The sequence below is a fragment of the Tamandua tetradactyla genome, chromosome 11 (genome assembly GCF_023851605.1).
Source record: "Tamandua tetradactyla isolate mTamTet1 chromosome 11, mTamTet1.pri, whole genome shotgun sequence".
Classification (NCBI taxonomy): domain Eukaryota; kingdom Metazoa; phylum Chordata; class Mammalia; order Pilosa; family Myrmecophagidae; genus Tamandua; species Tamandua tetradactyla.
Genome location: NC_135337.1, coordinates 35,609,837 through 35,632,909, shown reverse-complemented (window position 1 = coordinate 35,632,909; position 23,073 = coordinate 35,609,837). Strand labels below are relative to the sequence as shown.

Below are 23,073 nucleotides of genomic sequence, written 5' to 3'. Positions count from 1 at the left end.
CCTTTGAGGAGATGGGCCACTTAACTTTTAATGTGACAGAGTAAGGATGTAAGAAGAAATCAACTGAAATTTTAATGAATTCTCTAGCAGCTGTGGAGTGGCTAGTTTGAAAATCTTTATTTCCTAACTGCTTCTGACCTGAGCAGAATTTGCACATATTCATCAGCTCTTTTCTACCACCCTCCATCAGGTTCTCACAAGGGAGATTAGATGCAGGACAGGAGACCTGAGAGAGCTTCCTACCCCCTTGGGGAGGCAGGCAGGCTCCAAAGTTTTAGAATGTTGCAAGAGTGAGTTCCCAATTAACAAAGAAATACATATGCCTTCTACCGAAAGTAGGATAGGAAAAGAGAAAAGGCAGAAAAAATATTCAAACGAAATGGACAAGAATTTTCTAAAATTAGTGAAAAGCAACAAATCAGAGGTCCAGAAGCCCAGATAACCCCAAATAGACTAAACACAAAGAAAAAAACAAAAAACAGAAACAAAAAAACAACATAGCAAAAGTCACAAAACCACACATAAAGAGAAAATCTGGAAGTCAGAAAATAAAGAAACATTACACAAGAAGAAGCAAAATTAAGAGTGTGATCAGACTTCTTTTTAGAAAGGATGCAATATATAAGAAACGGAAGTAGCATCTTTTATATACTGAATGAAAAATAGCATCAAAACATAATTCCTTATTCCATGTCTAGTAAAAATATTATACAAATGAATACAGAATTAAGACGTTTAGAAAGTAAACCTGGCAGAATTTATTGACAGTTGACTTTCACTATAACTATTGTTAAAGGAAAGTCTTCAAGCAAAGAGAAAATATCAGAGGAAAACTTTAATTCACACAAAGGAATGAAAAGACCTGAAATAGTGAAAAGTGCTTACAAATATAACTAAAATAGAGAGGGCATTTCTATATTTTAGGAATGAAAAAGGAGACTATTTATTACTCAAATCCTGCAAATAGTTAAAAAATAAAATATGAAGAATTTTATGTAAATGAATTGAAAATTAGTCTATATCCACAAAATTCTTAAATATAAATTATCAAAACTCAATCGAGGACAAAACAGAAAACTAGAAACTTCTAATAATTTTAAAGGTATTGAATTACTCAGGATCTTTCTACAAAGAAATCTCAAAGTTGGTGTTCCAACCATGTTGTCTACAAACATTCACATAATAGCAATTTCAAATTTATCCAAATTCTTCTATAGCACAAAATCTAGGATATATTACCCACCTCATTATTTGAATCACAGAAGTCCTTGAAACAAAATATGACCATAATTTTATGCAAAAAGTAAGACTTCTATCACTCACAAATATAGAGGCATATGTTTTAAACCAAGTATTAGTGAACAAAATTTATCATAACATATTTGGTTTTATCCCCAGAGTGCTATACAGATTAAACTTTCAAAAATCATTGCTATTAATCTTTCTCTCGGGAGCAATGAAATTATCTAAAATTGATGGACTGTTGACTTTGGACATTCTACATGAGGCCCAGCAGATGGAGGTGGCTGAAAGTCACAGTGACTGAGAAGTAGACTGGCAGATGATGGTGTATACATATGATTGAGCGTTGTGTTGCTACAAAAAGAAATGAAGTTGTGAGGCATGAAAGGATGTGAAGGAACATGTAGGATATTTGGTGAGGCAAAATAAGCCAGAAACAGAAAAAAAAAATCACTCCTATTAGAAGGATATCATTCAAGGGAAATAAATCATATGATTATCTTAATGGATAAAAAAAAAAAAGGGAGAGGGGTTGCTTATCCTAAATTTTAACATCTGATTGTGGTATAAAAATCTCATGAGACTCGATATAAAATGAACTTCAATATAAAATCCAGTGTAGGATTCCTATACAAATTGCAGCAAATATGGTTAAAGGTTAACTCATTTTTTTATAATTAGGAAGAAGACAAGGATGTTTTCTTTGAGCACTTCTTTTCTGCATTGTATAGTGTGTTCTGTGCATTGTAGTAAGTAAAAGCAAGAAAGAAGTATAAACATTGGAAGGAAAGGAAACATTATTTGCTTGCGAATTATTTGATTTTATGCATAGAAAATTGAAACTACTGACAAACTCTAAAAATTAAAAAAAATTGTGAGCTAGAAGACGGGGGAAATCAGTTGTATTCCTACTTACTAATGAAGGAAGTTAAAAATCATATATAAAAAAAGGATTTCTACTTATAACGGGAGTACAATATGGAGTATATATTAATAATTCTTAACAAAATTGTACCAGACCTCCTAAGGCATAAAAACATTCTTCAGAGATAGCTAAAAAATTAAATAAATGGCGATATATACAGGAGGGATCAAAAGGCTTCAGTAAAGATACCTAATCTCTGAAAATTTCAAAAAGTGTGCATTATGCAAATGAAATGCAAATCATTATTTTGGCATATATGAGTATTATAAAATTTATATGGAAAAATAAATGTTCAAGTAAAATCATAAAACTTTTTAAAAAGCAATTTTATTGAAATATATTCACACACCAATTCATATGTATAATAAAGAACATTATAGAAGGATGGTTATAATAGTAATAGAAACACAAGCTGTAGTAAGAAATATGGTATAATATTTGCACATGTATGGGCAATAGACTAGAGATTCTGAAAACAAATACATTAGTATATTGACATTTGATTTATGACAATCTTGTTCCTTCAAAAGAGTGGGGGAAAGATTATTCTGATTAAATTGCATTGGGAAAGTGATATATACAAAAAAATCATTTGAAACTGTATATTACAGCACATGGAAAAAATCAGTGTTTATTGGACCTAAAAGTCAGAGGTAAAATGCTAAGTATTATAATAATAATATAGGAAATAACATCATGGTCTTGTTTGGGAGAAAGAATTATTACTGTAGACACAAACACACACACATTCACACACCATAAAAGACTAAGTTTAACAACATTATAATTAGGAGTTTTTTCATCAAAGTCACAGTAAAATGAGTTAAAAGGCAAGTCACAGAAAGATTACATTAGTAGTTCATCTAACCAACCCAAACCTCAGAACCAGAATATATAAAGAACTCCTATGAATCAAAAGAAAAAATGATAGATGATCTAATGAGAAAAAGACAGAAACAGGTATTTCACAATAAAAAGCAAAAAGAAAGAGCAAGTAAAATATTGAAAGATCCCTTGATCTCATTTGTAGTGAGGAGAAATGGAAATAAAAGTTTCAATGAGCTGCCACAACACAACTATCAGATCAACAAAGGTTAAAAATCTGATGTGGAGAACAATTATATTCTTCTGGTGGGTATATACATTTTTAAGCACATTGACATGATGTTTAACCTGATTTAGAAAAATAGAATATGCACATCCCTTGTGATCTAAGAATTCTACTTGTGAATAGATTACATAAAAGGATCTTACGTACATATGCATGAGTATATATGTTGAAAAATAATCTTGGCACCATTTTCATTGAAGATACAACTGAAACCCAAATATTTATTAATAGTAGAATGAATAAATAAGCATGTCTCTTCATGTTGTAGAATATGCGTAGCTTACAACTATAGACAACATTGTGGTTGAATCTTATAAACATCTTGCTGAATATAAGAAGCAAGACACAAAAGAATGCATGCAATAGAATTTCACTTACAAGAAGTTGGAAAACAGAACTAAATTATGTTATTAGGAATGCACAAATAGATAACAAAATCCTAGAAAAGAATGTGAGTGTTAGGATAATGGTTGACTCTAGCAGATTTGTCAGGGCTGTAATAAGCACCTTTAGGGAATTAGGAGTGTTCAATTTCTATACCTAGGTGGTTTTTAGGTGTTAATGTTACAATTATTAATTATATGTTGCTCATTTTACATTTTATGCACCCTTCTTTCTGTGTAATATCCCACAATTTTGAAAAGACAAGTGAAAGAGGATATAATTCAGCAAAATATTGCTTTGAAAATGATAAAAAATTCTGTTGTAACTTAATTGAGATATGAGGTCAAAGCCTTTCCCCAACCTTTTTATTTCTTCTATTTTTCACCTTAATTGGGAAAATAATGTTTCCTTTTTAATATTTAAAAAAAAATTTTAGTGAGAAATCTTCACACACATACAGTCCAACCATAAGATATAATCAGTGACTCACAATATCATCACATAGTTGTGTATTCATCACCATGATCATTTTTAGAACATTTGCATCAGTCTAGAAAAACAGAAAAGAAAAAGCTTATATATCCCATACCCCTTGCTTTTCCAAATCATTGACCACCAGTATTCCAATCTACCTAATTTTTTACCCTTCCCCCCATTTTTTATTTATTTTTTGCTCATCTGTCCACTCTTAATAAAAGGACCATCAGGCACAAGGCGTATTAGTCAGGGTTCTCTAGAGAAACTGAATCAACAGGATATATCTGTAAATATGAGATTTATGAAGGTGTCTCATGCAACCATGGCAATGGAAAAGTCTAAAATCTGCAGGGCAGGCTGTGACGCTGGCAGCTTTGATGAAGGGTTTGGATAAACTCCACAGGCTGAAGAAACCATGAAAAAGTCTCTCTTCTTTCTTAAAAGTCTTCAACTGATTGGATTATCTCATTGGTAGGAGCACGCCTTAATTGAGTGCAGATGTAATCAGCCACAGATGCAATCAACTGACTGATGATTTAATATACCAACCTTCTGATTGATCAACCAGCCACAAAATATCTTGCAGCAACAGTCAGGCCAGTACTTGCCCGACCGGACAACTGGGTGCCATCACTTGGCCAAGTTGGCATCAGAACTTAACATCACATAAGGTTTTCACAATCACACGGTCATGTTGTAAAAGCTGTATAGTTATACAGTTGACTACAAGAACCAAGGCTTCTTGAACATAGTTCAACAGTTTCAGATACTTCCCTCTAGCCACTCCAATACACCATAAACTGAAAAAGGATATCTATCTTATGCATAAGAATAACCTCCAGGATAATCTCTCGACTCTGTTTGAAATCTCTCAGCCACTGAAGCTTTATTTTGTCTCATTTCTCTATTCCCCCTTTTGGTCAAGAAGGCTTTTTCAATCCCTTTATGCCGGGTCCGGACTCATCCCTGAGAGTTGGGTACCATGTTACCAGGGAGATCTACACCCCTGGGAGTCATGTCACACCTAGGGGGGAGGGCAATGAGTTTACCTGCTGGGTTGATTTAGAGAGAAAGAGGAAACATCTGAGCAACAGAAGAGGTTCTCTGGAGGTTTTTCTTAGGCATAATTATCAATAGGCTTAGTTTCTCCTTTGCAGGAATAAGCTTCATGGAGGTGAGCCCCAAGATTGAGGGCTCAGCCTACTGAACTGGTTGTCTCCACTGCTTGTGAGAATATTAGGAATTTCCCAGATGGGGAAGTTTAGGAAATATGGTGTTTATATACTCATGAGGGGATTTCTGTTTCTGGGATAATGGAGTAAAAAACTTTTCTTTATTTTTCCTGCTAAGTACAACTGAAAACTCTGAATCCTATACATAAAGCAAATATTTGAAACTCATTAAAGATGGAGAAGAAACCAACTGGCTATTAACTTTGGCAGCCAAGAAAAGATATGACAGGAATTCCTTAGGTTTTTTGTTTGTTTGTTTGTTTTTTGCCATCTATATCCTGGACTTGGTTCTGGAGAAGCTGACAACCAAAAAAGTCCAAGAGTGGAAACAAAAAGCCACGATAAAAGCACCTTTTTCTGTCCAAAGGATAAGTAAGGGTGTATTCTAGCAAGCCAGGAAGATAAAGTTAACCCTAAACCTCTCTACTCAGGAGGGACCCATGAGTACACGACTCAAGTAGTAATCAGAGCATTTCCACTGAACAAAGAATTCTCTTTTTAACTCTGTGATTTCAAAATCATGACGATGTAAACGTGTGGTTTGAGATGGAAGAATAGAAGGCAAAAAAAACAAAACAAAACTGGAATACTTTCTTTTAGCTACCACAATTTGTGATTGCTATAGGAAACATGGTTTTTAAAATATGCTATTCAATAATTCTGATTAAATAAGAACATATGGATAAGAGAAGAATAATGAACAAATATTTCTCAAATGAGTTAAGGGTTAATAAATGTCTGCTCCCTTGAATCAGAATAATATTCTTTCACGATCCATGAATTTAATCCATCTTGAAAAAACTGGCCTATCCCCTTGATGATGAATGAATGGTTGACACTCTGTGCTGTCAGTTTTGGGGCCTTAGTGGATGTTTCAGGGTGGAAGAATCCAACTTAACATCAGACAACATAAGGAGAAGGCCAACAGAGTGTATTGATATCTGGATCTGCATGCGATCCAAGGAACACAGGCATGAAGCTGAAATTCTTCAGTAGGGGTATATCTGAGGATAAAGGAGGAAGTTCTTTTGAGAGTCAAGATTCAGAGGCTTATGGAATTCTTGAAAATGTAAGCGAGTAAAACTCCTTTTACTCTGCTTTTATGGTCCTTTATCTCACTCCTGATCCCTTCCTTATCTCTAAAACACTATAATTACATATAAATATTACCTTGTTGTTGGTTTCTTATTTCCATTGCTTCTATTAGCTGTCATTAATTTTCAGTTAGGATGTTTCCTACTAATTAAGGGCTTATGATGAAAATATGTCCTGAGGGAAGAGGGTATGGAAAGTCATGTGTTTGCAGGTGCTGGTCGTGTGTGTTGGGGAGATCTGAAAGGAAGTGGAGCACATCCCTGCCCTCAACCTCTTCACCAAACCAGGCAGATGTGCAAGATGAAGAACATTCCTCTGTAGATGCCAGTGGGCTTTGGGGACTCGCTCAGCTACAGGACTTCTCATTCCAGTGGCATTGGTTGGCGTCTGAGCATTGCCTCCCGATCCCCAAGAAAGACCTTATAGAAAGGAAGAAATGAGGACTGACCATACTGCTGCTGTCTGTGGCTGCTTGGACAAGGTACAGGTCCACAGCCTGTGGATCTCACTTTTAGGGAAAGACAGATCCATATACAAAAAGCATAACTTCATAGGATAGAACTACAGTGGAAATAAAGTTTCAGGGTTCTGACACTTTTGTAATTATTTTAATCACCCTGTAAGACAAAGGTGGTCAGTTCATTCCTGGACAGCTGCTGTGAGTGAAAAGCTTCAGGAATACAGAGCAAATGGTCTGACTAGTGTCTCAGAAAGAGCAGGTAGCAGGGTTAGAAGTGCAGGCATGTCCTCTCTGCTTCACAGAGTGTCTTCTGCATTAGTTCCTAAAATTGTGACCTTTATTTATTTATTTTATTATTATTACTTTTTTACATGGGAATTGAACCCGGGTCTCCATTGTGGCAGGCGAGAACTCTGTCACTGAGCCATTGTGGCCTGCCCTGTGTTCTTTATTTTTAGAATCTTAGAGACCAGCTAATATAGTGAAGATATGGTAAACTGGAGCCCTGTTGGATGGCAGCTCTTGTATTTATTCAGCTAACATATTATGAACTCCTGGTGTTTATATGGAGGGCTCTGTGCTAGGAGCTTAAGATGATGATGAAAAAGATCAAGTACCCCAGACCCACAGGTGATAGGGGAGAGAGAAGTAAATAAGCAGTTTCCATTTCACATTTGTATGAATGTGCTATGGTAGGAGCGACAACACGGCAGAAAGGCAGGGCATAAAATGGGCACCTCATCCAGCCTCAGGAGGCAGGAAATGGGACTCTTTAAGAGAGATAGAAGTTGGTAATTGAAAGGTATAGGGTTGAGGAAGCAGGCTTTTTTTTTTTTTCTAACAAGTCTGTATATTGAGTGCAAGGCCCAGAGTCAAGTGATAACCTGCCCAGCTTATAGAATTACAGGGAGTTCATTTCAGTCACTTTGGAGTCTAAATTAGTAAACATGTGGAAGGAATTTGCAAACAAGGTGGATTCTGCTTTTAATTTCCCAATGTTGTAAATCTGGGGATGGAAGTTCAAGGACATTCCAGCCAAAATCCCATATGTCTGAAAATAAATTAGGGTCCGATATTTCAAGGCCTTGTTGAAAGGTATAAATGAAATCAAGGTTGTACCCGCACATTTCCAGTTGTAATAACCAGTCTCTTCTTGTTGAGTTGACATATGCCATTCTAGTAGTATTTAATACTTTGATACTATCATAAGAATATCCCCAATTCCTGTATTATTTCTGTTTTTATGTTAGTAATTGTATTTATTTATTTGAGAACACGTAATACAATACAACAAAATACAAAAGGAACACAAGAATATATGATATAATGATAGTTGGTTATCCTCCCATATCTGACTAGGTCCAAACTCAATTGTAGACATGGTTACTCGCTTATTGTGTATTTTTGCTGACATGGATAATTATATACATACACATTCATTATTTTCTAAATTCAGTGTTTGCAACTGCGCACACTTTCTACATCTTTCTTTTTTCACTTTGTGATACATCTTGAGATGTTTTTCAAATTCGTACAAGTAGAGCTTCCCCTTTCATTTTAGTAACTGTAAAGTATTCTTTGGTAAGTACATTCCATGATTTACATATATTAGTACCCTATGGTGGGATGCTAGAGTTGTTTCAAACCTTTACAACAATGTTGTAAGAAGTATCCTGTACTGATGTACAGGATATCTATTCATTTCAATAAATCATTGTTTCTCCCTTGATATTTTGAACATTACTTCATATTAATTTTACATACTTCCTGATAATTTTATTCTGAACTATTTAATTTGTTTTGATGTTACTGCAAGTTGGGTCTTTTTTTCCCATTTTTTCTTTGAACTTATTTCCAATTTATTTAAATAAATTGAGTCAATGAAAATTAAGTTTGTCTTTTGTATGCCAGGCCCTGATTTCTTTGGTAATCATTTCTTATTTTTGAAGTTTTCCTGAATGAAACAGAAATTATTCACATATTTCACAAATGAGATTAAGCATTAAGCTATCGAAAGAAAAGAAGGATCATTTTATAGCTTCCTACAAGAATTCTGAGGCTATTTCATTTGTGAGCCAAGAAGTTGCATCCCTAACCCAACTAGCTTTCCAGCACCAGGCAGTGCTAACATTAACACTTTGCCAGCTGCATCAAGAAAATCTGAAAAAGGTTTCTTATTTGTTTTAATCTCTTCTCTTAGTCGATGTATCTCTTCATTTAACTGTGCAGATTGCTTTCTAAATCCTTCAGTAAGTAGTTCTTCTTGGACCTATACAAGGGAAAGAACACACTTTTGAGAACCCCTAATCATTGGGTCAGGGTTTTGTATTTAACAACTTCAGCAGCTAAGCACATATGTATGCTTCTTTTATGGGATTGCCCAATGTCTCCATGGGTTTGGACCTCGATTTTGAGAGTGTCCATGATTTTAATCTTCCTAGATTCCCTGAGAACCATCTCAGTGGGGACAAGGTAGAGGATTATACCTGTAAGGCCCTTCAGCCCAAAGGATGACCTTTGGGAGGTAACGTAGGTTTCATGCTACTTATTCTTCACATCCCTACTGGTAGAATTGCCACACACATCTAACACATAATGGCAGTCATGACACTGTTCGGAAAATTGGTTAACAGTATCCATGTTGGTCAATGAAAGAAATTTCCTTTGAGTTGTATAGGAAGTCTCAGGCAACTCAGGAAACAAAGGCAGTAGATTTATGAGCTTTCAGCATCCTGTATTTGTTATCAGGACAATCTGATACTTCAAACACCAGTGGGGTTTATTTCAGATCTCTTTTTGGTTGTACCAAAAATACCTAGGAATACAGAACTATATATTCCTTGAGGAATATACATTCCATTGGGGTACAATGAGACCATTGTATAATCATAACAAATAGCAGCCCAGTGCCTTGGGAGATGTCATTTGTCCTTTCCAAAGGCTAATAACAAAGAAGATGATGCAGCTTTGTGGATTTAAGGTCCTTAGCTGGAACCAGAAGGATTTCAGGCATTTAGTGATCATCTACCTTTTGTCTTTCCCTCTGGGATCATGACTTGGCTTCAAATTTGGTCCATATCTTCCTGAAGTACCTGGGCATTGCCTAGGCCCAACTTACCTTCAGCTTATGTGCCAGCATCATTTCTTGCTCTCTCAGAAGATTTTCGTTTTCCCTCTTCATCTTCTCTTTTAGTTGCTCCATGCTTTCCTTGAAGGTTCTCTCTTGGGCCTCCATCTTTTGCTGCTGTTCTTGCTGTTTCTGTCTCAGCAGCTCATTTTCCTTCTCAGCTGCCTCCTTTCGCGCATGCTCCACTATCGCATAAAGGTTCAGAAACAGAAGAAAATGAAAATCAGGCCTGAGCCCAGCACTGCTTAACATCTTACTCCTGCTCAGACACAAAACCACATCTGAAAGGGAGGATAGGAAAATTTCTGAATCTATGTGGTGTCCACACCATCAAAAGCATGTTTCAGAATGGGGTGGAAAGGCACTGCCTGTCTGGGTGGACAAACAACCACACTCCCCTAGTTATTTTCAGATTTGGTTGAGTGTGTTCTGTCGAAAAAGAGAAAGCTCAACGACTCAGGAAGATTTTTCTGTCAGATCTACCAAGGACACTGTGGAATCTCCTTCCCTGCTGTGAGCTGAGACCTGTGCCTGTACCTGCAATGGCCTTCTCTCCCTCAGTGAGGGCCTTGTCTGACTGCAGGATGGATTCCTCTAATACCATCTGCGACTTAAGGAAGCGCTGGAGGACCTCGTTGGCCTAAGGAAACAAAGACACATTAGGTAGATCTGGTCTCTTGGTGGGGTAATTAGAGTTTTATAAAATCCCAAATATGACCCTATATATTTTATATTTTACTTAGCATCCCCATGGGTTGATTCCATGTCATCCATATAAAGTCAAACCCCTTTTGGGACATGAAAACCCTCCAGCATCCTTCGTAGCTACCAACGTCGTGTTCCAATGTGCCTCCCACCCTAGATAAGATTATGTGCAGTTCTACTTCCACATTTCATTTTTTGTTAATGTATTTTCACATTTTCTACTTCCAAGTGGATGCACTTGTACTCTCTCTTACAGAGAAAAGCATCTATCTCTACTTTAACTTGTATTTCCTATTTCCTCTGGGCTGCCCTACAGACTCTATCTCACCTGGCTTTGTGACCTTGGGCAACTTATGAACTCTGTCCATCCCATTTCTCAACCTTATGATGTGGGTAACAGTAGTACCTAACTCCTAATATTATTATGGGGATTACATTGATTAAGTCCATGTCCAGTATACAGAGTGCTCAGTATGTGTTATACATTATTTGTTTCTGTATATTCAGCACAAAAACTGTCACACTGTGTGATAAATGAAAACAATGTACTTTCCCACATATATTACCATTTCTAAACCCTTTATTTGGGAAGGACCATGCTCACTCTCTTAAAAGATGTCCAAGTAATTGTACGTATGAAAGGTAAAAAAGTCCAGATATTACCATGTTCTCTTCTGCCCATGGTAACTGGTGATGCTATCCTATATTTTCATTAAGAGTAACAAGGTTGTTTAATTGCAATGTGCTGGCCTTCCCACTTCTACCATTATTTCTTACCTTAACTCCTTTCCTGGGCACTAGCTCGTACTTCTGTTCAACCTTTTTCTTTGCTTTTATGTAGAGATTGTGCCCTCCAGGAACAGAGAAAATTCCTCTTGAAATATTTTCCATCAGAGACTGTGAAAGTTGTGTAAGAGTCTCCTGGCAATATTTGACAGATGCCTCTTCATTCTGTACTAAGAAATTCTCCTTCCTTTCCTCTATGGTTTCCTATTAGGGGAATATAGAGTAATACAATTGAAAGGTACTTTTGTGGGGATAGTTCAACTGTGATCATCTTGGAAGAAGCAGTCTTCCAGCCTCAGAGTAGAGTGGGACATGGAGTGGACCAGGAATCAGGAAACTTGTTTAGAACCAGTTCTGACCAATCTTGGGGGGGACATTTGGAACAAGATACTTCCTTTCAGCATCTGGCTCATCATCTATAAAATTATGTGAATGTTATCCATGAATTCCATGGTTCCTTCAGCTGAAGTATGATTATCAGTGATCCAGCAATCAACAAAGAGCCATAGAAATTGAATTGCAGCTTGATGTTGAGTTTCCTCAGGGTACTTACCTTTTTGTGTTTAATAAAAAAGCAGTGACTTATGTGTGCTCTGAGCAGAGGTTGGAAGTCTATGAATTCTTTCAGTGAGTCTGTGAGGATATAGGAACAGAAATTGGCTGCAGCTGGGATGGGAAACCCACCCATTTTGGTATCACTTCCTCAATTTGAACTAAGAATTTTGTCATTTGTAGGCTGATCAAAGACAAACTGAAAGAGAATTTTTGTGATTGTGCCTATAGTTAGCAGATTTCACATTTTCCCCAAATTTCTTTCTCCTGCTATCTATACCCTGCATAGTCCCTGGGCCTATGAATATGGTAGATTTTATTCCCATGGTTAAGTTGTTTATTATGGCCCAAGTTGATGTTAAGAAATGGAGATTACGCTGTTGAACTTTATCTAAACACATGAGCCCTCTAAAAGCGGAGAGTTTTCTCAAGCTCTCTCAATAGGAGAGGAAGTCAGCGATATTAAAGCATAAGGTTTCCATGCACAGCTGCTGGTTGGAAGATAGAGGTGGGGGTAGGGTGGGAAGGATATGTGGAAAGAACCGAAAGAGGCCTCTAGGAGTTGGCAGTGATACCAACTGACAACTAGTAAGAAAATGGGGCGTGAGTCCTACATCCACAAAAAATTTGATTCTGCTTATACCTGAATGAGCTTACACTTTCACAACACCCTCAAATGAGAACTCAGTCCAGCTATATCTCGTGTTTATACTGTGTTACTCTAGCAGAACACCCAGTCCCCTGGTGATAGATTTCTGGGTGTTGTTTTCAGGTGTTAAATTTTAACCTATTATGGAGCAATAGTAAAATTTTTTTTAATGTCCTTTTTTTTGGAAAAGGATGAATTGTAGCTCTGTAGGGCCCTGCCATTCACAAGATACTAGGCTCCTTCTACCATAAGAAGATAGTCCTAGATTCAAAAGCTAGACTCCAAGCATCCTTTCAGAAGACCAGTAATCAAAAAGGAGTAAGTGAAAGATACTGTACCAAAAGCTGCTTGTGGAACTCCTGCTTGTCATCCTTGAAGGAGTGCTCCATGAAGATTGCAACAGCTTCCCGCTCACAGCCTGTGTGGACATCCAGCAGCTCCTGGAGCGTGTCTGTGGGGAGTCTCACTCTCTGCACCATCTGCTCCTTGTAGTGGTCAGCTGCTTTCTGCACGGCCGCCGAGTTCTCCTGCTGCGCCAGTGTAGTCACCGCACTCTCCAAACAAGGCACCGCTCCACTGTTGATGGCAGTCACATAGGTCTTCACTAGAGTTCCCAACCCTGAATGAGTCAGGAAATTTGGGATAAATAGGAAGTTCTCATACATTGGCTTACAAGTCTGGGAGGCATGCTCTGAATATACAAAACCCTATTTGAAATAAATGTTCTCTTCTATTTTTATGAGTCCACCTTTTTCTAATAATATTTTGGTTTTTCCTATTCTCTTCTTTTTCATCATTTTTCTATTCTCTATATTAGGATTTAAATTAATTTTCACAACCAATATGCTTGTGAAATTCCCAGAAAAGTACTTTCCCTTTATTATAGAAAAAGGAGAAGATTAAACAGGTAAATTAACATTAACAAATAAGACCAACTACATAATTTGTGTAACCCAGTGCTAAAGGAAAATAAGGCCTATAGTAGTTAGGTTCACTGAACGTAACCTGGGCCAGGTGATGGTGCCCAGTTGTTCTGCTGCTGTGGACTTAAAGCATCAGTATGTGAGTTTCATCTATGGCTGATTACATCGGCGGTTGGCTAAGTGGAGTGACTTGTGCAATGAGTGATGTTTAATCTGATTAATTGGAGGCTAGAGAGGAGAGTCAGAAGAGAAAGAATCAGCTCAAACCCAGCACAACTCGGCTCAGAATTCAGAGCTGGCTCAGACACAGAAGTTTGGAGATGCAGAAAAGAACTGCCCTGGGGAAAGCTATTTGAACTCAGAAGCCAGGAGAGAAGGCCAGCAGATGTCCCTTGTCTTCCCAGGTGACAGGAACCCAATGAAGCTACCTGACTTTCCTCTGAAGAACTGTAAATTTGTACCTAATAAATCCTCTTTATAAAAAGCCAGTCCATTTCTAGTATATTGCATTCTGGCAACATTAGCAGACTAAAATATGGTCCCTTGTTGAAAATAATCAAGAATTTCAAGACAATGTCGCAGGCAATAAACCAAGCATGGAGACCTTTTGAGAATGGGCACTGCATGACTGTGATGGTCACATGCCCATGAAGCCAGTCCTGTAGATAAGATTATATTCATTTTTGTTTCTTGACCCCACAGTGGGCTTGAATGAGCTCATGGCCTAATTTTTATTTTTGACCTGTGTAGTATTTTTAATACTCACTCTGAGAATCACTTATCACATGACACTTCTCACAATGTGAGAAGAGAGATACTCTTTCACCCATTTATAGTTTTACAACCAGTGGTTTAGATTCTTGACATGTATCAGACTTTAATAAGTTTCAATTTACTGGACTTTAATGATGAAATATATATTTCTGAGATTGGCATGAACAGATCCTTCTCCTCATTCACATATAAATGCACAAAAATTTTGATAATTTACAGAGCTTCATCCTACACACTGATCCACAGATGAAATGCTTTGGGGCAAAGGTGACTTACGTTTTCCTGTGACAATGATTCCCTCTCTCAGGGTCTTGGTCTTCGCATGGGTGAAAACATAGGAAGAGAATTCTTTTGCTTGCATCAGGAAATGATCATCTAGCTTGTCTTCTGGCACCTCTTCAATATGAGCTAGGAGATTTTTGTCACTTGTTGGCCGGTCAAAGATAAAACATTTCCGTTTTGGGAAGAAATACCTGATACACTCTCTAGGCATATTGGAACTTTGGGCTTTGGGGTTTTTGCCTGCAGAAGTGGAAAAGGAACAGACATTTAATGGGCAGCGTTAAGGTAAGTGGCTGAAGACTTTTGGTCTTAGGAATCTTTGCATTCCTTACAGCCCTTCTGTCTCTAAGACTCATTTAATCCAGTCATATGGTACATCATCACAAATTGCCTTGTGCCAACTTACTACAGGTAGGGAAAATCCATTCTGCACAGTTTAGACAGTCAAAGAGGCATTAGGAAGAAAGGAGACATTCATTCCAAGTGAAGAAACTCATGGTTGGTTTCCTTAGAAATGGTGTCATGTCCAAAGGATTACTTTTTATTTAATATTTATCTAATGATTAACTAATAAAAAAATGTCCAGAAGTACTTTTCTGATCCTATTGTCCTTACGTCAATGTGGTTCTTAAAGAAAAGTAGTACTAGAAATAAGAAAAAGCTGTTGATGTGAGAAATATCTGAAAGAAGGCAAGATGATTCCCAGGTTGGTAAAGATTTCTTTGATACATTTGACCAAAAAATATACACATCATAAATGGATTTAAGTATTCTTTAGCATAAACCTCCAAAGAGAATGTTTAGCCTAAATATAATTTGGAGACATCAGCACTTCTCTATATCATATTATATCAGACTTTCAAAGCGAATATGTGGCATATATTGGCTTTTCAATAGATGTTTGTTGAAAGAATGAATACCTAATACATAAATAAAAATGGGTATTCCCTGTGTGTGCTATTGGTTATCTATCCTCCTAAATCAAACCCATGTAGTAAGCTTATAATGTATTACGTTGTGGATGTATTAGGTTGTAAGCATGAATAAGGTGATGTCATGAGAAAGGTAATGACTTGCTCACCTAACTAGAAAGATTTATCATTATTTTTTCCTGGATCATTTAGGGTATGAATAGTCTTTTATTGAAAAATGTAACCATCCTGGCACTAATAAAAAATACTGCATAGAATAAAAGCAGGTCATTTTATCTCCTTGTGATTGTATTTATCAGCTTCCAATTTGATTAGCTATTTTCCTTAACATAGAACAAGCAGGGCACACAGGAACACAAATATATGGCCTTGGGAAATTTTAGCTCGGGCTGTGATATGCAAATTTTTTTCCTGGCACCAATCAGTCTAAAATCCTTTGGTTCAACATTATGCTTCAACTCCAACTACTGTAGCGCTTCAAGGATATAACCCACCAAACCATGCCTTACTCTCAATCACCATTCACCGTTTCCATCCAGTCTCAATCCAGTCTCAAAAACAAGAGGAAGTCAAGTCTTGAATGATCTGACTTAGTTGATCCACCTCTTATTGAAACTTCCCCCACCCAGGCTATGCTCTGATACCTGGAATCAGCTTCAAGGCATTCTCCAGGTACTCATCTTCGGTGATGGGGCATTCACCTAACTTCAGCTCCAGGGTGAAATCCCGTACAGCCCAAATGAAATCTGGAAAGAAACTCACAAATTCAGTGGAGTCATCACTTTCATCAGCTTTGGAGGAGGATTTTGCCTTGATTAGCTCTGCTAGTTCTGTCACATAGCTGGAAACTTAGTTAAGGAAGGAGAAACACCATCCACCACGCTTTCCAAATCCTACTTCAAAACAGATTTCATAATCATTTGTTTCTCTGTGTGTCCCTTCCACTTTAACCATCATAACTGAGTCACAGAAAAGAAGAAAAACCTGCATCCCTTCCCATAAACCCGGTGAGCCTTGGTGGTGGGTCCTGGAAGGATACTGCAGCTGCTCCAGGGCCTGGTGGTTGATGGTGCTCACGCTGTTGTAGATAAAGGTGCTGCTCAGAAGCACGGCCAGCGCGAAGATCCATGAGTCATTCTTAGGGTCCACCTGAAGAGCACATTAGAGCAAGGAGCTTAGGAGTTCACTCTTCTTTTGATCATGTGTCCATTCACTCTTTCAGCTGTATTAGACATGGTTGAATAGTAGGATGATGGGCACAAGTTTTGGAGACAATCCTAATTTCAATTCTTAGTTTTGGATTTATAATGGCCCCTGCTAAAGCTTTGGTTTGTTAACTATTAAAAGGTGCAAATGAGAATGTCACAGTATGGGTCAAATGTTTAAAAGAAATATCATTTCACATTTACTTGTATGTGCTTGAAGAAACTCTGGGCAGGTATATCATAAAGCCGAAAAAATGGTTTCCTGATTGGATGGAGTGAGGTGGATTGGATTGTGAGAGACCTGGGAAGATGGGAGCAGGGTATCTGGTGGGATTTTACACTGCATGTGTATTTTTATCACACACAAGTTGTGTTCATTGTAATCTTTTATATAAATAATATGTATACATATATATTTATGATGTATTTATATATTTAACATTATTCTGAGAAAAGTTCAGTAAGCTTTACCAGCTTCCAAAAGCATCCTTGGAACAAAAAAGTTTAATAATTCTTGTTCTAAATGTTCACACCTTTCCATTATTACCTTTCCTTTTTGAAAAAAATTCGGTGGTAGCATAAATATAATATAAAAGTTGTCATTGTAATCATTTTCAACGCATATTTTAGTGGCATTAATTGTATTCACAATTCCCATTCATCATTTATTTAAATTCACCATCAAATTTAGCTGCCTCAAACAGAATTTCTGTACCCGTTAAGCAAGTATTCCCCATGACCTCTATTCTTAGCTTCTGGTAGCCTTTAATATACCCCCAAAACTTTTTTTTTTTATTTCATGGGCAAGCACCAGGAATTGAACCTGGGTCTCTGGCATGGCAGGTAAGAACTCTGCCATTGAGCCCTCATGGCCCACTCTCCCCAAAACTTTTAATACAGTTTGTAGAACATAGTGAGTGAGCAGTAATAAGGGGTAATTATTAATCTGGCAAATTTTTGTAGTTTATGGGTTATATCATGGACACATATGCTATTCAATTTTCTTCAACAAGCATTCATTAGACATCTATGAAATAACAGACACTACATTAGGTTGCATGGATGCTAAGTCCTGTATTCCAGTCTTTACCCTTGGAAGCGTGATTTTCAGGAATGGCAGATAATTATGTAAGGTGTATAGATGAAACCAACATGATAATCCTTGCCAGCAGTAGAACCAAAAAAACACATAGGGAAAAGAAAAAGGTATAATTTCAATAAATTATATTTCAAGTATCCTGAGATTTCAAAGCAAGAAAGGACTCCATCTGAAAGGATTTAAAAACAGTGCATATCTGGTTTTAAAAATTGGTACAACGTGGACATGGAAAGTTGAAGGAACCATGCAATGGAGAGACAAGCCACGTGAAATATTAGAAAGCGCAGGTCATAGAAATGTATTTTATTTTACTTTTTTGGATATTTTATTGAAATTTTATTCAACTTAAGTATCTTTTTAATTTTCTTCTATTTAAGAAAACAAAAATGCACTTAGAATCACAAAAAATGTATATCATAAGTTGGCTTAACTATAGGCATATTTAAATAAAGAATTCATATAATCACCATAAAACCTGTGTTTGTGCAGTCAGTTTATAAACCAATTTAAAATTAAGGCAAAAAATCTACAAATTCAGATAGCAAAGTTCTTAAATTCTGAATATTAAACACTAACTTAGATACCATTTAATCAGCTGTCGAAACTGTGAATGTTCTCAAAATATGAAGCAGAAATTTCTTACAAATATCCGCATTGCTACAGTAATGACCTAAGTTACTAAATATATTCCTGCCTTCAGGAAAATATGAAGATACAAATATTTTTACAATTACCATTTGAAAATCTTAACCACCTAAAAGGAATATCTTAATTAGGTTATCCATAGGCATATTAAAAAAAATCTAATCATCGTAAAGCCTCCTTGTATAATATATTTCATAAACCAATTTAAAATCAAAGTAAGGAAGGAAAAATATCTATAGATAGGGATCTCAAGACCTTCTTAAATTCTAAATATTAAACACTATCTTAAATACCATTTGATTAACTATCAAAATTGTGTGCATTTTCAAAATATCAAGTAAAAATTATTACAAATATCAGCTTTTCTGTAGTTGAGATATGTTACTAAATATTTTCAAATTTTTATTTCAAGAATTTATTTTTTCTAATATTACTATTAGTAAAGACTATACTTTTTTTTATTGTAAGAGATAACATATACACAAAGAAAAGAAAGAAAAAAGCAATAATTTTCAAAGCACACTTCAACAAGCAGCTTAGAACAGGTCCCAGAGTTTGTCAGGAATTTTTTTTTTTGCATGGGCGGGCACCGGGAATACAACCTGGGTCTCCAGCATGGCAGGCGAGGACTCTGCCTGCGGAGCCACAGTGGCCCACCCAACACATTTTATATTTTAAGGAAAAACGCACTTCCTAAACCCTTTGTATATTATTCCCCAAAGCACTCAATTCATATTTTGAAAAGTAGTATTTGGCCAAACTGCAATCCTACTTCAAAATAAAAAATCCACTATTGTTTTATATAGAGATTGTTATTGAGAACTTGAAAATTGAACACAGAATTTCCAAATCTGTTGTTTTTTTTTGAGTGGAGGTTTGCGTGTGTGAAAACCAAAAATTTAATGCTGCTGCTTTAGACTTGGAGTAATGTAAAATAAGGAGAAATAATTCATTGTACCCAATACCATGAAGGCAAAATGCCTAACATTTTCAATGTTTTTGGTGAGTTAAGCTCAACATTCAGAGAAATTGGTGGAGAATTAATTACCACCGCCTAGAAAGTGGGATCAAAACTTGGTGAATGATCCTGGTGCTGCTCAATCCTTCCTGTAAAGCTCAAGGTTGTGAGCAATGTATTTACTTTGATTATTCCACTGACACCACAGTTTCAAGGCTTCTGCCTCTCACCTCATCTCCACGCACAGTTTAACTGCTGGCTCCCATTGATTCCACATGTTAAACTTTAGATGTCATTTCCCTCAAGGAAGTTTCTCTAACCCATACAATTGGATTAGGTGCCCATTTCTCCCATCCCCAGCACCCTGTGTCCTTGTCTCTCCAAAAAGGTTCTACCTCTTTACTTTGTTCATTGCTCTATCTACAGTCTTTGGCACAGAGCTCTTGAATTCAGCCATGCAATAAGTATTTATTATAGTATATCATCCACCTGAGTGTTGAAAGTAAGATCTTGCCTTATATACGAAAATATTGAGCGTACCAAGGAGGAAAAATGAAGAAATCAGAATTCTACCTTAACTGCTCTAATTGGATTTCTAATTTGCAGGAATAGGTCACCAAAGTGGAAGTGGCCACTTAGAAGTTAGAGAGTCAAGAACAAAGAATATTTCTCCACAATTCTGTGCTTTACCTTTTCCACATCCCCCAGCCCCTCAGTGTCCAGAAGGACAAGGGTGTGGTTTGGCTTGGAGGGGTGAGGTACACACCACATCCAGACGCCCTTGGTTTCAGATCTAACTGTGGAACCCAGAGGGAAGCCTGCAAGAGAAGAAGAGAAAGCAATAGGAAATTGAAAGTTGAAAATTGAGTGGATTGAGTTTCAACCTTAGCGGAACTGAACCAAATAGGAAGCAAGATATTATTTGAAAAATGGCTTCTTGGTTTGTATAGACAGGATGGACTATGGAAGATAACGGACAATTTATCTTAAAAAGCAATATGAACTAAAAGAAACAATACAATGGAATAAAGACTTGAACTGGTATTTAATTAACATCATAGGAAATACATAGCATATACATATGTGAAATAGAGCTCAACCTATTTACAGTGAGGCAAACAACATGCAACTATATAGTCACCAGCTCAGCAAAATAAAAGTCTGATATTGCCAAATTTTTGCAAGGAGTTGGAGAATTCTCAATTACTGCTAATAAGCATGTAACAGTCACAAAAGTTTGAAAGAGTATTTGATATTAGTGTGAAACACATAAGATAACATATCTTGTCACCTAGCAATCCCACTTCTGGAATATTATACAAAGGAAGCTTGTAAACATGTGTACCAGGATAAATATAAAAGAATACCCAGGACAGCCTCGCTCATAAAAGATATAAATAAGACCAAAAATATACAAATTACAAATAGATAAATAAATTGTGGTGTCTTCATACAATTGCATACTATAAAGCAGTGAGAATAAATAAATTACATTTACATATGAAAAACTAGATGAATTTTATAAACTACTTGTTCAAGAGAATCAAGATATCCAAGAATATAATTCCATTTATGTAATGTAAAAGTAGGTCAAGCTAAATTATTGTAAAGAAATGTCTATAGAGATTGTAGGCACTTTTTTTTTATTTAGGGGAGAAAATGTCATGAAAACAGAAATATTGGTGAGGTCTAGTGAGGGTGCATAAAGGTGATTTGGGCTTTTGTGTGTTGACAATGTTTACGTTTCACTTGGGCAGTGACGACACAGGTGTTCACGTCATATTTAATAATTTATCACATATTTGTGTTTTATGCACTTGTCTATATGTATTATATTTAATCAATTTGAAAAATGTTAGTAAGAGAGTAAAAGTCAATACTTCATCACTAGTTTGCTATGAAAAAGAATAAGAAAACTTCCACTGATATATGAGATAAAGAGATCTTTCCTCCTTTCCTTTTTCCAGTTAAAAAATAGGACATATTAGAGTACATTTGAATGCTGCTTGGAATTACCTCATATTTTATGCAAAAGTCATGTGGGAGAAAGAAAATGAACAATTGTAGGAGCTGAGCTGCTAGCCAGGAGAGAAAGATTGGGATCCAGAAGACCAGTGGGGTGTATCATTTGATAGGGTTGGGGAAAAGATTGATATTTTGTGGCGACATGGTGATGAACTCATTAATTTTGTGGTAAGAATTAGGTTTTTTCAGTGAAACAAGTTGGGCTCTTCCTTAAGTTGACCTTCATGGAGATGTGATCAGCTTTATCACCTGTTCCAGGGAAATGGCCCCTGCCCCAGGAAAATACTCACCATTGTTCTGTCCTGCTAGGAGGTTCATCAAGTAGGATTTTCCTGTACGATACAGCCCTACAATAGCCACCACAATCACAGGCTGAGATATCTTCTCAAGAATCTTTAATGCTTCTGGATTTACTGTCAGTTGCTCTTTCTCGTTTTCCACCAGACAAATGGGGGCCAACATAATGGGTCCAGAGGCCATGATAATCTACAAGACCAGAAGAGGCACTCAATAGAATATAAGATCCTAAAGTCATCTCTAACTATGTTTATGAGGGCACATGTATATTAGCTTTCCTCTTGTTGAAACATGTATATCAACTTCCTACTGTACATGTATTTCTAAGGGAAAAGCATTTGACCTACCAATGGCAGACCATGGAACACTTCCTGCATCGTCACATAATTCCTGATGTTATTGATTTGAAATCTGGGATGTATTGGTCTTCACGACTCATTTCCCTAAAATCAACATTTTAGTTAATGAATTCCTCTGTGTGTGAAGACCTCTTAGAAAGATCTTATGTCAATATCTTATTGATGCTTACATGAACTTTAAAAGTTAAAGAATTTTATCTTTTCTTACTAGATAAAGTAAAGAAAGTATGAATAAACCAAATGATTTGTTAGAGGTTTAATAGTCCCTAAATGGAAGAAGCAAGATTTGAACATCGATCTGTCTGTCTCACTTTTCTACCTGCAACAACATCTACCTGTCAAATAGACCCAGGCGACATACATAGAACAGTTCATCTACATCAGCAACTATACATTTTTCCTAACTGCACATGAATAATGTTTTAAAATAGACCATACAAGTTACAAAACAAGTTTCAATAAATTTAGAAAGATTGAAATCATGAAAATCATCTCATCTGACAAAATGGAATGAGGCTGGAAATCGATGACACAGAGGGACAACCAGAAAATTCACAAATAAGTGGAAATTAAACAATACAATCCTAAACAACCAATGGATCAAAAAAGAAATCACAAAGAAATTAGACATGTCTTGAGAGGAATGAAGATGAGTACACACCATACCAAAATTAATGGGATACAGCAATGGCAGCACTAAGAGGAAAATTTATAGTTCTAATAGCTTACATTAAAAAATAAGAAAGAACCCAAATCATTAACCTGACTTCAAACCTTGAGGAAGTAGAAAAGGCAGATCAAACTAAGTCAAAAATGATAAAAATGAAGG

At 36.4% G+C, this 23,073-nt stretch overlaps 1 protein-coding gene across 1 annotated transcript in view; it reads right to left on the bottom strand.

Annotated features, from left to right (window-relative positions):
* Positions 1 to 2,519: 2,519 nt before the first annotated feature.
* LOC143650056 (guanylate-binding protein 7-like) overlaps positions 2,520 to 23,073 on the bottom strand; it is a 34,457-nt gene continuing 13,903 nt past the window's right edge. The window contains exons 2-11 of the mRNA XM_077120348.1: positions 21,879 to 22,074; positions 20,254 to 20,381; positions 16,696 to 16,805; positions 16,301 to 16,497; positions 14,719 to 14,964; positions 13,084 to 13,364; positions 11,536 to 11,748; positions 10,591 to 10,693; positions 10,045 to 10,238; positions 2,520 to 9,195 (exon numbers count right to left, since the gene is read on the bottom strand). Of these exons, the coding sequence (XP_076976463.1) occupies positions 8,986 to 9,195; positions 10,045 to 10,238; positions 10,591 to 10,693; positions 11,536 to 11,748; positions 13,084 to 13,364; positions 14,719 to 14,964; positions 16,301 to 16,497; positions 16,696 to 16,805; positions 20,254 to 20,381; positions 21,879 to 22,068 (1,872 nt within the window). The 5' untranslated portion in view covers positions 22,069 to 22,074 and the 3' untranslated portion in view covers positions 2,520 to 8,985. The remainder of the gene's footprint in view (positions 9,196 to 10,044; positions 10,239 to 10,590; positions 10,694 to 11,535; positions 11,749 to 13,083; positions 13,365 to 14,718; positions 14,965 to 16,300; positions 16,498 to 16,695; positions 16,806 to 20,253; positions 20,382 to 21,878; positions 22,075 to 23,073) is intronic.